This window comes from Ylistrum balloti, unplaced genomic scaffold, assembly GCF_031769215.1.
Source record: "Ylistrum balloti isolate Yb309-2 unplaced genomic scaffold, AGI_CSIRO_Ybal_v1 Utg370286, whole genome shotgun sequence".
Taxonomy (NCBI): Eukaryota; Metazoa; Mollusca; class Bivalvia; order Pectinida; family Pectinidae; genus Ylistrum; species Ylistrum balloti.
The window spans coordinates 378,679-397,524 of record NW_026782218.1 but is presented as its reverse complement, the minus strand read 5'-3'; the positions used below and the strand labels follow the sequence as shown (position 1 = coordinate 397,524).

Sequence of the window (18,846 nt, the reverse complement as noted above, 5' to 3'; positions counted from 1 at the left end):
ACAAACACGCCATGATAATGTGTATGATACAGACATGTCGAGATGTAACAAACACACCATGATAATGTGTATGATATAGACATGTCCAGATGTAACAAACACACCATGATAATGTGTATGATATAGACATGTCCAGATGTAACAAACACCCCATGATAATGTGTATGATACAGACATGTCGAGATGTAACAAACACACCATGATAATGTGTATGATATAGACATGTCCAGATGTAACAAACACACCATGATAATGTGTATGATACAGACATGTCGAGATGTAACAAACACGCCATGATAATGTGTATGATATAGTCATGTCTAGATGTACATGAAACAAACACGCCATGATAATGTGTATGATACAGACATGTCGAGATGTAACAAACACACCATGATAATGTGTATGATATAGACATGTCTAGATGTAACAAACAGACCATGATAATGTGTATGATATAGACATGTCTAGATGTAACAAACACACCATGATAATGTGTATGATATAGACATGTCCAGATGTAACAAACACACCATGATAATGTGTATGATATAGACATGTCCAGATGTAACAAACACCCCATGATAATGTGTATGATACAGACATGTCGAGATGTAACAAACACACCATGATAATGTGTATGATATAGACATGTCCAGATGTAACAAACACACCATGATAATGTGTATGATACAGACATGTCGAGATGTAACAAACACACCATGATAATGTGTATGATATAGACATGTCCAGATGTAACAAACACACCATGATCGTGTGTATGATACAGACATGTCGAGATGTAACAAACACACCATGATAATGTGTATGATATAGACATGTCCAGATGTAACAAACACACCATGATCGTGTGTATGATATAGACATGTCCAGATGTAACAAACACACCATGATAATGTGTATGATATAGACATGTCGAGATGTAACAAACACACCATGGTAATGTGTATGATACAGACATGTCGAGATGTAACAAACACACCATGATAATGTGTATGATATAGACATGTCCAGATGTAACAAACACACCATGATCGTGTGTATGATATAGACATGTCTAGATGTAACAAACACACCATGATAATGTGTATGATATAGACATGTCCAGATGTAACAAACACACCATGATAATGTGTATGATATAGACATGTCGAGATGTACATGTAACAAACACACCATGATCGTGTGTATGATATAGACATGTCTAGATGTAACAAACACACCATGATAATGTGTATGATATAGACATGTCCAGATGTAACAAACACGCCATGATAATGTGTATGATATAGACATGTCGAGATGTAACAAACACACCATGATCGTGTGTATGATATAGACATGTCGAGATGTAACAAACACACCATGATAATGTGTATGATATAGACATGTCCAGATGTAACAAACACACCATGATAATGTGTATGATATAGACATGTCGAGATGTAACAAACACACCATGATAATGTGTATGATATAGACATGTCTAGAAGTAACAAACACACCATGATAATGTGTATGATATAGTCATGTCCAGATGTAACAAACACGCCATGATAATGTGTATGATATAGTCATGTCTAGATGTACATGAAACAAACACGCCATGATAATGTGTATGATACAGACATGTCGAGATGTAACAAACACACCATGATAATGTGTATGATATAGACATGTCTAGAAGTAACAAACACACCATGATAATGTGTATGATATAGTCATGTCCAGATGTAACAAACACGCCATGATAATGTGTATGATATAGTCATGTCTAGATGTACATGAAACAAACACGCCATGATAATGTGTATGATACAGACATGTCGAGATGTAACAAACACACCATGATAATGTGTATGATATAGACATGTCCAGATGTAACAAACACACCATGATAATGTGTATGATATAGACATGTCCAGATGTAACAAACACACCATGATAATGTGTATGATATAGACATGTCCAGATGTAACAAACACCCCATGATAATGTGTATGATACAGACATGTCGAGATGTAACAAACACACCATGATAATGTGTATGATATAGACATGTCCAGATGTAACAAACACACCATGATAATGTGTATGATACAGACATGTCGAGATGTAACAAACACGCCATGATAATGTGTATGATATAGTCATGTCTAGATGTACATGAAACAAACACGCCATGATAATGTGTATGATACAGACATGTCGAGATGTAACAAACACACCATGATAATGTGTATGATATAGACATGTCTAGATGTAACAAACAGACCATGATAATGTGTATGATATAGACATGTCTAGATGTAACAAACACACCATGATAATGTGTATGATATAGACATGTCCAGATGTAACAAACACACCATGATAATGTGTATGATATAGACATGTCCAGATGTAACAAACACCCCATGATAATGTGTATGATACAGACATGTCGAGATGTAACAAACACACCATGATAATGTGTATGATATAGACATGTCCAGATGTAACAAACACACCATGATAATGTGTATGATACAGACATGTCGAGATGTAACAAACACACCATGATAATGTGTATGATATAGACATGTCCAGATGTAACAAACACACCATGATCGTGTGTATGATACAGACATGTCGAGATGTAACAAACACACCATGATAATGTGTATGATATAGACATGTCCAGATGTAACAAACACACCATGATCGTGTGTATGATATAGACATGTCCAGATGTAACAAACACACCATGATAATGTGTATGATATAGACATGTCGAGATGTAACAAACACACCATGGTAATGTGTATGATACAGACATGTCGAGATGTAACAAACACACCATGATAATGTGTATGATATAGACATGTCCAGATGTAACAAACACACCATGATCGTGTGTATGATATAGACATGTCTAGATGTAACAAACACACCATGATAATGTGTATGATATAGACATGTCCAGATGTAACAAACACACCATGATAATGTGTATGATATAGACATGTCGAGATGTACATGTAACAAACACACCATGATCGTGTGTATGATATAGACATGTCTAGATGTAACAAACACACCATGATAATGTGTATGATATAGACATGTCCAGATGTAACAAACACGCCATGATAATGTGTATGATATAGACATGTCGAGATGTAACAAACACACCATGATCGTGTGTATGATATAGACATGTCGAGATGTAACAAACACACCATGATAATGTGTATGATATAGACATGTCTAGATGTAACAAACACACCATGATAATGTGTATGATATAGACATGTCCAGATGTAACAAACACACCATGATAATGTGTATGATATAGACATGTCTAGATGTAACAAACACACCATGATAATGTGTATGATATAGACATGTCGAGATGTAACAAACACACCATGATAATGTGTATGATATAGACATGTCCAGATGTAACAAACACACCATGATAATGTGTATGATATAGACATGTCCAGATGTACCAAACACAGTGCTACTTTGTTATAGCTTTGGTACTGTAGTAAATTTAACCTACATATTCTTAATGAATACAAATAAATCATTACATTTGAATAACCATATGAATAAAACGTTACGAACAGTGTGTATTATTTAAACTTTTCTGGTGGGTGTAATTACGAACGGGTAATCTCCCTTATATAATTTTCTTAGTCGCGCGAGTAGCCTCCCCTACAGTTTTGTCTTTTTGTAGCCTTCTTTATCTCCGTTACAATAGACAATTAGTTTACATATAGAAAGACATCGCTACTCCCTTCAACATTTTTAATCATATATATATATAAGTATAAAGAACAGCTTAGCATAGTAGAAGCTATCCGTAAGTGTCCTTAAGTTGGTTTATAATGTCTGAGAATTGTCCTTAAATGTTATTTTAGATAAATTGGTTTATATTGTCTGAGAACTGTCCTTAAATGTTATTTTAGATAAATTGGTTTATATTGTCTGAGAACTGTCCTTAAATGTTATTTTAGATAAATTGGTTTATATTGTCTGAGAACTGTCCTTAAATGTTATTTTAGATAAATTGGTTTATATTGTCTGAGAACTGTCCTTAAATGTTATTTTAGATAAATTGGTTTATATTGTCTGAGAACTGTCCTTAAATGTTATTTTAGATAAATTGGTTTATAATGTCTGAGAATTGTCCTTAAATGTTATTTTAGATAAATTGGTTTATATTGTCTGAGAACTGTCCTTAAATGTTATTTTAGATAAATTGGTTTATATTGTCTGAGAACTGTCCTTAAATGTTATTTTAGATAAATTGGTTTATATTGTCTGAGAACTGTCCTTAAATGTTATTTTAGATAAATTGGTTTATATTGTCTGAGAACTGTCCTTAAATGTTATTTTAGATAAATTGGTTTATATTGTCTGAGAACTGTCCTTAAATGTTATTTTAGATAAATTGGTTTATATTGTCTGAGAACTGTCCTTAAATGTTATTTTAGATAAATTGGTTTATAATGTCTGAGAATTGTCCTTAAATGTTATTTTAGATAAATTGGTTTATATTGTCTGAGAACTGTCCTTAAATGTTATTTTAGATAAATTGGTTTATATTGTCTGAGAACTGTCCTTAAATGTTATTTTAGATAAATTGGTTTATATTGTCTGAGAACTGTCCTTAAATGTTATTTTAGATAAATTGGTTTATATTGTCTGAGAACTGTCCTTAAATGTTATTTTAGATAAATTGGTTTATAATGTCTGAGAATTGTCCTTAAATGTTATTTTAGATAAATTGGTTTATATTGTCTGAGAACTGTCCTTAAATGTTATTTTAGATAAGTTGGTTTATATTGTCTGAGAACTGTCCTTAAATGTTATTTTAGATAAATTGGTTTATATTGTCTGAGAACTGTCCTTAAATGTTATTTTAGATAAATTGGTTTATATTGTCCGAGAACTGTCCTTAAATGTTATTTTAGATAAATTGGTTTATATTGTCTGAGAACTGTCCTTAAATGTTATTTTAGATAAATTGGTTTATATTGTCTGAGAACTGTCCTTAAATGTTATTTTAGATAAATTGGTTTATATTGTCTGAGAACTGTCCTTAAATGTTATTTTAGATAAATTGGTTTATATTGTCTGAGAACTGTCCTTAAATGTTATTTTAGATAAATTGGTTTATATTGTCTGAGAACTGTCCTTAAATGTTATTTTAGATAAATTGGTTTATATTGTCTGAGAACTGTCCTTAAATGTTATTTTAGATAAATTGGTTTATATTGTCTGAGAACTGTCCTTAAATGTTATTTTAGATAAATTGGTTTATATTGTCTGAGAACTGTCCTTAAATGTTATTTTAGATAAATTGGTTTATATTGTCTGAGAACTGTCCTTAAATGTTATTTTAGATAAATTGGTTTATATTGTCTGAGAACCGTCCTTAAATGTTATTTTAGATAAATTGGTTTATATTGTCTCAGAACTGTCCTTAAATGTTATTTTAGATAATTTGGTTTATATTGTCTGAGAACTGTCCTTAAATGTTATTTTAGATAATTTGGTTTATATTGTCTCAGAACTGTCCTTAAATGTTATTTTAGATAATTTGGTTTATATTGTCTGAGAACTGTCCTTAAATGTTATTTTAGATAAATTGGTTTATATTGTCTGTGAACTGTCCTTAAATGTTATTTTAGATAATTTGGTTTATATTGTCTCAGAACTGTCCTTAAATGTTATTTTAGATAATTTGGTTTATATTGTCTCAGAACTGTCCTTAAATGTTATTTTAGATAATTTGGTTTATATTGTCTCAGAACTGTCCTTAAATGTTATTTTAGATAAATTGGTTTATATTGTCTGAGAACTGTCCTTAAATGTTATTTTAGATAAATTGGTTTATATTGTCTGAGAACTGTCCTTAAATGTTATTTTAGATAAATTGGTTTATATTGTCTGAGAACTGTCCTTAAATGTTATTTTAGATAAATTGGTTTATATTGTCTGAGAACTGTCCTTAAATGTTATTTTAGATAAATTGGTTTATATTGTCTGAGAACTGTCCTTAAATGTTATTTTAGATAATTTGGTTTATATTGTCTGAGAACTGTCCTTAAATGTTATTTTAGATAAATTGGTTTATATTGTCTGAGAACTGTCCTTAAATGTTATTTTAGATAAATTGGTTTATATTGTATGAGAACTGTCCTTAAATGTTATTTTAGATAAATTGGTTTATATTGTCTGAGAACTGTCCTTAAATGTTATTTTAGATAAATTGGTTTATATTGTCTGAGAACTGTCCTTAAATGTTATTTTAGATAAATTGGTTTATATTGTCTGAGAATTGTCCTTAAATGTTATTTTAGATAAATTGGTTTATATTGTCTGAGAACTGTCCTTAAATGTTATTTTAGATAAATTGGTTTATATTGTCTGAGAACTGTCCTTAAATGTTATTTTAGATAAATTGGTTTATATTGTCTGTAGAGAAGACTTTCCTTTTTGTTAGTGATTGTTGACATTGGCAAGTAGAAGCCTTCTATCTATTGACAAGTTCGTAGTAACACTTTTTGTCTCTTTTTAACACCAATCGTAAAACACCTAGGCATTTCCATTACTTAGGATATACAAATATTTAAGATACCAAACACTTTGAAAAGCATCATATCTATTATACTACAGATACCAAAACATTTAATATACTCAAGACATTAAGACATTTACGAGACATCAGATTACAGCTACATTGGTACTATAGTTACTTCAGATACCTATATATTTAAGATGTGCCAAGACATCTCGGATACTTATGAAACCTGGACATTTATGACACAGACATATCACTTAAGAGAGTCCTCCTTTCTAGATAATTTTCATTCTACATTTACAGAAGTGTTATTTGGGAAAAAGATTAAAGTGGTTAGATTCTTGTCTGTTTTCTGTCGAATACCAATTCATTGATATTACGATATAATTATTTCTTTACACGACTAACTAAGAAATCGTGGCCTCAAAGGGTTCATTTTTATCAGAACGGAACGTACCACATACAGAACAGAATGTATCATCCTACCTAACCATCTCGTTGTTTCCTGCACTATAACCATATGCACTAATATGTCAACACAAATAACAGACCAAAATACACATTTGTAACGTCACCACTGTGGGAAAGGTTAAAATTAATCTACCAGCAAAACTAAGCTAATGAATAAAGCAAGGCAAAACACAGAAGTGCATCTTGAACCATTTGTGGTTTGGAGAGTAGACACTCGCTAGTCATGTTTGTTTGTTGGCGAGACCACATTCCTTCAGTACAGCCTGGTGCAGGATTATCAAAGAACTGGAATACTCCTATCCTGCAGTTACCTGTACTCAAAGCCAACTTCATGCAAAGCTTTCAATTACCCAAAAGAAAACCCAACAGCTTAAAGAGCCAGACCCACTCCTCGACCGATATCATTTTATATAAAAAAAATGATGTTTTTCTATTTTTCTCGGATAGCAAAAGTTCTGACTAACCCTGTAATACCGCAATTTTAAAGTAAATCGCTACCAATCTAACGTAATAAATAGTTTTAAAAAATAATTCGAAACGACTCAGTGCTAATTCAAAATCATGCGGGAAGTCCTGCTCTCTGACGCATGCGCAAACCGTAATATATCAAAGGCAAAGATTTATATCGTATACTATCACTCTAAAATCATATTCATAAATACTCTTATCATCGAATATTCGCTTTAGATAGATCCATTTTGCGATGCTATATATGTTCGTTATCGTATCGTAGCCCCCATTTGAGGGCTTCTTTGCAGTTAATCTTACTTTTTCTCGTAATCTGCACGTTTCTGTGTCATATCTAAGCATTGAAAGACATGATCAATACATATGTAAGATGATTTCCATACAGGATATATAGAGTATTGATTGCATTTATCGTTAAAATCTCTTTACAAGCGATGTCACATGGACGTACTACTCACTTCTTCCTCCATTTTTGTTTTGGATCCGACCGCGTCTGAACGTATCACGTGACTTTTCCTCATCAATATTCATATCCTGGTGTTGATTTATGAGACTAATTCCGGCATCGATATCTCCGGTACCCTTTCAATTTCAAGTTCGAATCTTAATACAAGTCTTTATTTATATATTATCTATTAGTATATAACATTTCCAGTCAATAACATATGAAAAATATCTTTAACGGAGTGGCTCTGGCTCTTTAATTCAGATGACCTTGAAATTCAATTTCCTTCGGCATTACCCTGAGCTACCTCTCCATATTACAATGGTCAAAATAAGAATAGTTAATGACACTTTACGTATCATCGAAAATGATAAGCTTCCAAAGACACCAAAATATTGTGAATGTCCTGTCATGATGGAATGAGAATTTCAAGAAACCAGAGTATGGGTACGATTCACGTTTTCAGATAAACGGGAACATGCTGTATTCACATACAAGGTGGAAAATAGACTACAGGTGTCTACGTCTTGATCCTGATGCCAAGACCAGACTCCTGGATTTACATGATATGGAACTCTGTAGTCACATAAAGAGTGTTTTGTTACTGACTTGTTTAGTTGTCAAACCAATACTTTAGCCTACGTCGGTTAGTCATTCTTAGTAATGTGAATAAAGTGTTACAGTCTATGATGTGATTATAAAGAAATGGAAAGTGAAGTGCAAATTAGCGCAAAACGTGTTTGACCAAACTTGAACATTCTTTCCTGCGAAACTTTTCTTCCATTAGGAAGTCGGTTTATCATATTTTTCTTCTGTTCACTTAAAAAACTTAAGAAATTCGCTTTTTCTCTCGCTGTGTTTTCAAAGACGAACGAACGACGATAAAAGTATTCGATAATGAAGTATACCGGAACGTTTTCGAGAGACGGGCGTCAGAAGGCAAACAAAAATATACCGATAATGAAAAAACGTTAAGTGATTAAACAAACTATTTAAAATATTTTGAGATAATCTCCTAAAAGGCTTTTATCATTACTATGGTAACCAACCTATACTGAGGGGTATTAATTTAAAATCAGTTACACGACAAATAACTTACCTTGATATTTTTACCACGTTGTATGATAATCGTGATGATTTTGATTAATTTATTGTAAGTTTGCCATTTCTAGTGAGTAACCACCATGCTTTCCTCAACCTATGGTTTAATTGGTAAACGTGCACAGTTTGCTTGGATTGACTTGGCAGATGTCGATGAATATAAGACGCTTAATCTTAGGAAATATCTTATCTTAATTTCCTTTTACGCTTTCACTGGTCGCTGATGTAGTTTTATAGACTTGAATTAAGATACTGTTGATATGTCGATACTGGATAGATCCTGCTGAAGAAAATCAAAGATACACTGTTCTTTCTTCAGGATAGTTTGGTATCACACAATACCAAAACTCGCCAAGATGATTAACGTCGGAAAGATTTTTCTTGAATGTATTATAACTACATCTAGACGTGTTAATTTACATATTTTAAACAAAGCTATTATACCACAGAATAGGGCACCATGAAAAACAACAAAACATATCAACATAATCATAATCCATGCTCAAATTTAATTAAACAAAGGCAAAATATTAACGAAAGAAAGATTTACACAGAAGCACATGAAAGAAGGAGAAGACAAGAGAAATTATGGTCTGCGTCATCGCTGGTATCCACCATGTAAATCTTGATCATTCCCAGTAACGTTTGTAAATGAGAACGAGATATGCAATAATGGAACAAACAAACTAACGAGCATCAAAAACACCCGACTTTATATGGCACAAAAAAAAACCCCAAATATTCTTCTATGAGATAATTATGAAAATCGTACAAATCGAGGACTTCTTGCACGATGATCGTGATAATTGGAACATGCCCTTGGATATTGAATCAACTACGATAAGTAAAAACATAGTTTGGAGATATAGGGTTATCCCTATCCAGAAATGGAAAATTAACAGTTGGGAAATTGCAATCACCACGCTTGTCACACAGCTTGCTGGAAAGCTGTATATGTTGGTTAATCCGAGGCGTCTTGAATGGCAGACATGTCACTGTCAGTTTTAGTGCTAAAACTGGTACAAGCATGGAAATAAAGCTCATTTCTCATTATTAATGTAATCTTGAAAAAAGAGTAGCATTCACTGAATGTTTCATGGCGCTTGTTGAGTTGACAGCTAAACCTAACTTAATGATAAATCACCCAGAATGTATGAGATAATTAACAGTTATAAAAAAGTTATAATTTCTCCAATCATTAGCATATTTTATTACTTGAGACCGACGGACGTATTTCGGTCACGGAGAACTCCCATGTGATATTAACGACAACTATACCCCTGAACGTAGTGGTAAAGACGTGTGCATTTAAGGTAGATTTTTATACAAGTAGACATGATATATTTGTTACGGACTTTATCAGGAATATTGGTCACCATCCTGTTCTTGGGAGGTGCTTTGTCTCAGGAGGTACTAACAGGTAAGTACAAGATGCCATACAACGACCATAATGCATGTATAAAATTATCTTTTACTTATTTCCTATTTAAAATTGGGCGTCGTTGGCCGAGTGGTTAAGGGGTCTGATTGTCTTCATGACTTGCCCTACACTTCTGGGTTGCAGGCTCAAAGCGAAAGTCGGTGGTTTTTCCCTCGGGCTTTTATCCACAACCCAAACCAGGCTTGTCCTTAAAGGACACTGATTGTTAATTGGACGTAAAGTAACAATAAACAAATATCATTGTATTATTGAAATATATATGTATATATATGAGCTGTGTTCATTGCAATTCTTCTATTTACATTCCATATGCATGTTTTTATACGGATTCAACTCAAATGAATAATTCATTATCGACATTGCAATCCATCATATCGAAAAGCTATTTTGAAGGTATCCAATGTACCTTAACTCACACTTCTGTCTCTGTTGGATATTATGCTGAATTTGCCAAACAGATGTAAATTAATTTCTGCAAATAATAACGCCTCGTAATGTTCCACTATTGGTCTCAATATGAGGCGACAGTCTCACAGAGAAATGCTTGTGATAGTTCTGATAGACACAGATCAAGGTTTTTGAATTGAGTGCGCGTCGATTTTTTAATGAGGGAAAATGTGACAGTTTTCAATATTCATGTGACTGGATGTAAGCACCTGCTACCGTGTTCCTTTCCGCCTTTAACATTTTAGTGTAACAACTCTATTACCTGCCTGTCGTTGAAACCTTTATACCACCTTTACTTACCAACAAAAGTAAGATATCAGACAATGTCAATCTTTCCAAATTATTTCCTAATTCCCAGCATCGTTGCAGCATCTTCAATATATTCTAGTTGAAATGAATCATCGTTCCTACATATGCAATACGATGGACACACATAATCACTTAGATATCTGTAACACAATATATGTTAGCTTTTTCTTCATTTCACGTTGGCATTCTCTTGTATAGTCCCCCGAGATACAAGTAGATGAAGATTATAGGGATGTTTTATCATATTGATCTCATTGAGACATTGAGAAATACTCTATTTCCTTGTGCGATACGAACAAGGGCGTGTTTAATGTTCGTTAGTATGCCTGTTGGTTACGTAGTTGTTTACCTTGTTCTCATTATGTGATATTAGCTACTTGCTTTGACCAGGTTTTTATATGGCAAGTGACGTCGATGACGCAGAAGACGTTTACATTTCAGGAACACCTGGTCTCAGTATCCCTTATACTTTTTCAAGAATCTCCGTGTAAATCTTTCCTCTGTTTTGTTTCCTCGCCTCTTTTTTTTTTTTTTTATAAATGTTTGTTTGCAAAAACGATTTTATTGACTTAGTTTTGAGGTCGACTTTTTCAGACGACTGAAGAAAATCCAAAGATCGAAAGAAATGTCAAATTTTAGATGTAGAGGTGTACTTATTCCATAATTCAATAGATTTTGTGATGGTGAACAACGCCAAATACCTGTGAATGTTCTGAACCGCGACACTATTCAAATGAATCAAAACGTGGCATTTAGGTTTGGAATGTGTAACTCGACAAGTTTGACTGAATTATGTGGTATGTGTATATCTACGTCCATACTCAAATTTGAAATTCCCAAATCGTCCTCTTGCTATTCAAACTTTAGACCCCATTCATCACTAATGAGTCCTAGAAAGACGAAACCGTGGCATTAGTTAATTTCATTGTTTCTGAATTTGTAATTTGTACTTATTCCTTACTGAAAATATTAATACACGTTTGTGTGAACGTTTTTCCTGTCTTTTGATAGGGAAATGGAGAACCAAATGTGCTGCGTAAGGACTGCGTTTCTCTAGAGGAATCGTATCCGCTGTGATATATATTAATGTTTGTGTAATATGATAAAGAGCATTGGTGTTTTTGACGCTGTGGTCTGTCTATTTAGGTGTTGCTTTATTTCTTTGTCACAGCCTGTCTATATCTGACTTGTTACCCTGGTGTATTACGTCCTGATGCCGACACAGATCCTAATGTTGCGTTATTTTACATGTTTCATATATCTGTATGATCATTGTTGTTGACATCAACATATGTTGTTACTATCATATTTTGCAGCTTGTGTTGATGACGAGATATTCCTCGGGTGCTGATGCTATGATAAGATGTTCCTAGTCTGTTAACGTAGTTGTATTTTGCAGCAGGTTTTTCATCTGATAGCTGTGATGCAAAAGAAGTAACACGTGGCCTTTTTGTCCTTCTACTTTTCATATGTCTTTGTCACTTTCTGAATAAAATAACAGACAAGAATAACATTACTAAAAACATGGAAATGTTTGATCAATGTACCAAGACTGATACCACGATGCAAAAATGATTTGTTTTACCCCTTGAATGACAAAGCTGGTACAATGTATGCGGTAAACGCTCCAGTATCAGGTACAAAGACATATATGACAAGCTCATGTTTTATGATTGTTTAGCATGACGTAAGAATATGTATCCGGAGCGCACAATTAAAACGTCGTTCATATTGCATAACCGTATGTTATATTACAAACAGGTGTCATATTTCATCCTTAATTAGTCGGCCCCGCTGGTTGTCAGATTACAATAGCATTTACAACGTACAGTAGAAGGTAAGAATCGTTGAGATGGCAAAAACAATGGTACTCATTTACTTATTATATCTATTTTTTTTATTTAGAAGAATCGTATATATATCTAGCTTATTAACCTAAACAATCTAAAGCAGTGAAATGATTTATGTTGTTTTTATGTTGTTTTTGTTTAATAACTTCGGACAAGATGGACCATACGCTGTTTTGGTTAGGGCCTGTCCGCATATTCACGATCATCAACTGACAAACACATAACGCAGTGTTTCAAAAAATGCAGATTAATGAAATTATGGGGAAGTTTTACGATTGTCATAGTGATCTCAATTGGAAATGTTATATTAGTTTGTGTTTGACGCTGTTTACGTTGCCTGTTGGTTCTCTTGTTAGATTCCTTGTTCTCTTGGTACTCCGAGTTTTGATTATGATTATGGTGACATGTGTGTTTTCCTATGCCATATTATTCATCATTCTGAAAAGAAATAAATTGCATGAATTAACACAGCTCAAATTATCCTCTAACCTGTTCGTATATAAACATAATCACACTATATAAACATTCTCCCTACATAATCACACTATATACACATTCTCCCTACATAACCACACTATATAAACATTCTCCCTACATAACCACACTATATAAACATTTTCCCTACATAATCACACTGTATACACATTCCCCTTACATAATCACACTATATAAACATTCTCCCTACATAATCACACTGTATAAACATTCTCCCTACATAATCACACTGTATACACATTCTCCCTACATAATCACACTGTATAAACATTCTCCCTACATAATCACACTATATAAACATTCTCCCTACATAATCACACTATATAAACATTCTCCCTACATAATCACACTAATCACACTATATAAACATTCTCCCATACATAATCACACTATATAAACATTCTCCCATACATAATCACACTATATATAACATTCTCCCTACATAATCACACTATATAAACATTCTCCCTACATAATCACACTTTATAAACATTCTCCCTACATAATCACACTATATAAACATTCTCCCTACATAATCACACTATATAAACATTCTCCCTACATAATCACACTATATAAACATTCTCCCTACATAATCACACTATATAAACATTCTCCCTACATAATCACACTATATAAACATTCTCCCTACATAATCACACTATATAAACATTCTCCCTACATAATCACACTATATAAACATTCTCCCTACATAATCACACTATATAAACATTCTCCCTACATAATCACACTATATAAACATTCTCCCTACATAATCACACTATATAAACATTCTCCCTACATAATCACACTATATAAACATTCTCCCTACATAATCACACTGTATAAACATTCTCCCTACATAATCACACTATATAAACATTCTCCCTACATAATCACACTATATAAACATTCTCCCTACATAATCACACTATATAAACATTCTCCCTACATAATCACACTATATAAACATTCCCCATACATAATCACACTATATAAACATTCCCCCTACATAATCACACTGTATACACATTCTCCCTACATAATCACACTATATAAACATTCTCCCTACATAATCACACTATATAAACATTCTCCCTACATAATCACACTATATAAACATTCTCCCATATATAACACATATATAATACATTCTTCCCTACATAATCACACTATATAAACATTCTTCTCCACACTACATAATCACACTATATAAACATTCTCCCTACATAATCACACTATATAAATATTCTCCCTACATAATCACACTATATAAACATTCTCCCTACATAATCACACTATATAAACATTCTCCCTACATAATCACACTATATAAACATTCTCCCTACATAATCACACTATATAAACATTCTCCCTACATAATCACACTATATAAACATTCTCCCTACATAATCACACTATATAAATATTCTCCCTACATAATCACACTATATAAACATTCTCCCTACATAATCACACTATATAAATATTCTCCCTACATAATCACACTATATAAACATTCTCCCTACATAATCACACTATATAAACATACATATACACTATATAAACATTCTCCCTACATAATCACACTATATAAACATTCTCCCATACATAATCACACTATATAAACATTCTCCACACTACATACATAATCACACTATATAAACATTCTCCCTACATAATCACACTATATAAACATTCTCCCTACATAAACACACTATATACACATTCTCCCTACATAATCACACTATATAAACATTCTCCCTACATAATCACACTATATAAACATTCTCCCTACATAATCACACTATATAAACATTCTCCCTACATAATCACACTATATAAACATTCTCCCTACATAATCACACTATATAAACATTCCCCATACATAATCACACTATATAAACATTCTCCCTACATATATAAACATTCTCCCTACATAATCACAATAACCACACTATATAAACACTCCCCTACATAACCACACTATATAAACATTCTCCCTACATAAACACACTATATAAACATTCTCCTACATAATCACACTGTATACACATTCTCTCTACATAATCACACTATATAAACATTCCCCCTACATAATCACACTATATAAACATTCTCCCTACATAATCACACTATATAAACATTCTCCCTACATAATCACACTATATAAACATTCTCCCTACATAATCACACTATATAAACATTCTCTCTACATAATCACACTATATAAACATTCTCTCTACATAATCACACTATATAAACATTCTCCCTACATAATCACACTATATAAACATTCTCCCTACATAATCACACTATATAAACATTCTCCCTACATAATCACACTGTATACACATTCTCCCTACATAATCACACTATATAAACATTCTCCCTACATAATCACACTATATACACATTCTCCCTACATAATCACACTATATAAACATTCTCCCTACATAATCACACTATATACACATTCTCCCTACATAACCACACTATATAAACACTCCCCTACATAACCACACTATATAAACATTCTCCCTACATAATCACACTATATAAACATTCTCCCTACATAATCACACTGTATACACATTCTCCCTACATAATCACACTATATAAACATTCTCCCTACATAATCACACTATATAAACATTCTCACTACATAATCACACTATATAAACATTCTCCCTACATAATCACACTATATAAACATTCTCCCTACATAATCACACTATATAAACATTCTCCCTACATAATCACACTATATAAACATTCTCCCTACATAATCACACTATATAAACATTCTCCCTACATAATCACACTATATAAACATTCCCCATACATAATCACACTGTATACACATTCTCCCTACATAATCACACTATATAAACATTCTCCCTACATAAACACACTATATAAACATTCTCTCTACATAATCACACTATATAAACATTCCCCCTACATAATCACACTGTATACACATTCTCCCTACATAATCACACTATATAAACATTCTCCCTACATAATCACACTATATAAACATTCTCCCTACATAATCACACTATATACACATTCTCCCTACATAATCACACTATATAAACATTCTCCCTACATAATCACACTATATAAACATTCTCCCTACATAACCACACTATATAAACATTCTCCCTACATAATCACACTATATAAACATTCTCCCTACATAATCACACTATATAAACATTCTCCCTACATAATCACACTATATAAACATTCTCCCTACATAATCACACTATATACACATTCTCCCTACATAATCACACTATATAAACATTCTCCCTACATAATCACACTATATAAATATTCTCCCTACATAATCACACTATATAAACATTCTCCCTACATAATCACACTATATAAATATTCTCCCTACATAATCACACTATATAAACATTATAAACATTCTCCCTACATAATCACACTATATACACATTCTCCCTACATAACCACACTATATAAACATTCTCCCTACATAATCACACTGTATACACATTCTCCCTACATAAACACACTATATAAACATTCTCCCTACATAATCACACTATATAAACATTCTCTCTACATAATCACACTATATAAACATTCTCCCTACATAATCACACTGTATACACATTCTCCCTACATAATCACACTGTATACACATTCTCCTACATAATCACACTATATAAACATTCTCCCTACATAAAATAAACATTCACATAATCACACTATATAAACATTCTCCCATACATAATCACACTATATAAACATTCTCCACTACATAATCACACTATATAATCACACTATATACATTCTCCCTACATAATCACACTATATAAACATTCTCCCTACATAATCACACTATATAAACATTCTCCCTACATAATCACACTATATAAACATTCTCCCTACATAATCACACTATATACACATTCTCTCTACATAATCACACTGTATAAACACTCCCCTACATAATCACACTATATAAACATTCTCCCTACATAATCACACTATATAAACATTCTCCCTACATAATCACACTATATAAACTTGTTTCTGATAACTAGAGTGTCAATGGGTACATGCTGATGTGTACGGATGTACTTGTGGTTTAGACGAATGCTTCAAACGCCCGATTAATTTCAATCTGGATGTGTAGATTTCTGTAAGATACGACTCATAAGATTTCTCAGTTCCTGACATTTACGTCATGATCTTTTGATAAAGATTTATAAACAGATGCATATTTCCTGTATCACAGAGGCAATATCATGCTCAAAGACAAAATAGCCTCAACAGTCCAAATTAAGTCCAGACAAGTGAATATCACCTTTTAATAGAATTTTAGATCGGATACAGTAGAGCCAAACAATTAATTAAGCAGCAGTATAGAGCTGTTACGTAACATCCCAGACAAACCTCAATATTCATATATATGTCTTTATTCCAAATTTATGGCGCCTCTTTACAGACAATTACACATATAATAGTCGTCAAATGTATAAAGAGCCTGATGAATTGTAGCCCCATAAATATATAATATTGATAACATGGATATCTCCACGATCATAAACATTGTTAATTTCCCTTTAGGACACAACAAAACTCAACACCATAAAGTTTTATTGCTATCTTTATCATGGTCCATTTCATTCGTGTAATAAATAATTAAGATTTTAATGACATATTCTAACTAGGTATTCATTTTTTATTATCAATATTCAGCGCCTAAAGCTGTAACCTTATTTTATTAGCTACAAAAACTATTTATGTGTAAACACCTCATTTTCATTAGTTATGTACCAAATTTAACTTGTTAATAAAGAGTCATCTGCACGATGTGTGATCGTATTGATGAAAGTGTCAAAATAATGGGGTGAGGTGACCAGAGATCGTATTGATGAAAGTGTCAAAAAAATGGGGTGAGGTGACCAGAGATCGTATTGATGAAAGTGTCAAAATAATGGGGTGAGGTGACCAGAGATCGTATTGATGAAAGTGTTAAAATGCCTTAAGGCCGTAAGGATTTCATTGACAAAAAAGCTTCTCGTAATTTCATGTTTAACTTCCATTTTTTTTTTGTTTTTATTCTCGTCTTTTTCATAACTAAACTGTATCTTAAAGCAGTAATAAAAACGATGCTTTTTTTCACTCATTATTCAATTGAAAAGCATGTTTTTGTATTTATTTTTTTTTTATT

General features: G+C 32.5%; 1 protein-coding gene across 1 annotated transcript in view; it reads left to right on the top strand.

Moving 5' to 3' along the window:
- The first annotated feature begins 10,418 nt into the window (after window positions 1-10,418).
- The window catches only part of LOC132552902 (uncharacterized), a 31,550-nt gene continuing 23,122 nt past the window's right edge, over window positions 10,419-18,846 (top strand). Inside the window, exon 1 of the mRNA XM_060217099.1 lies at window positions 10,419-10,503. Coding sequence (XP_060073082.1) covers window positions 10,419-10,503 — 85 coding nt within the window. The remainder of the gene's footprint in view (window positions 10,504-18,846) is intronic.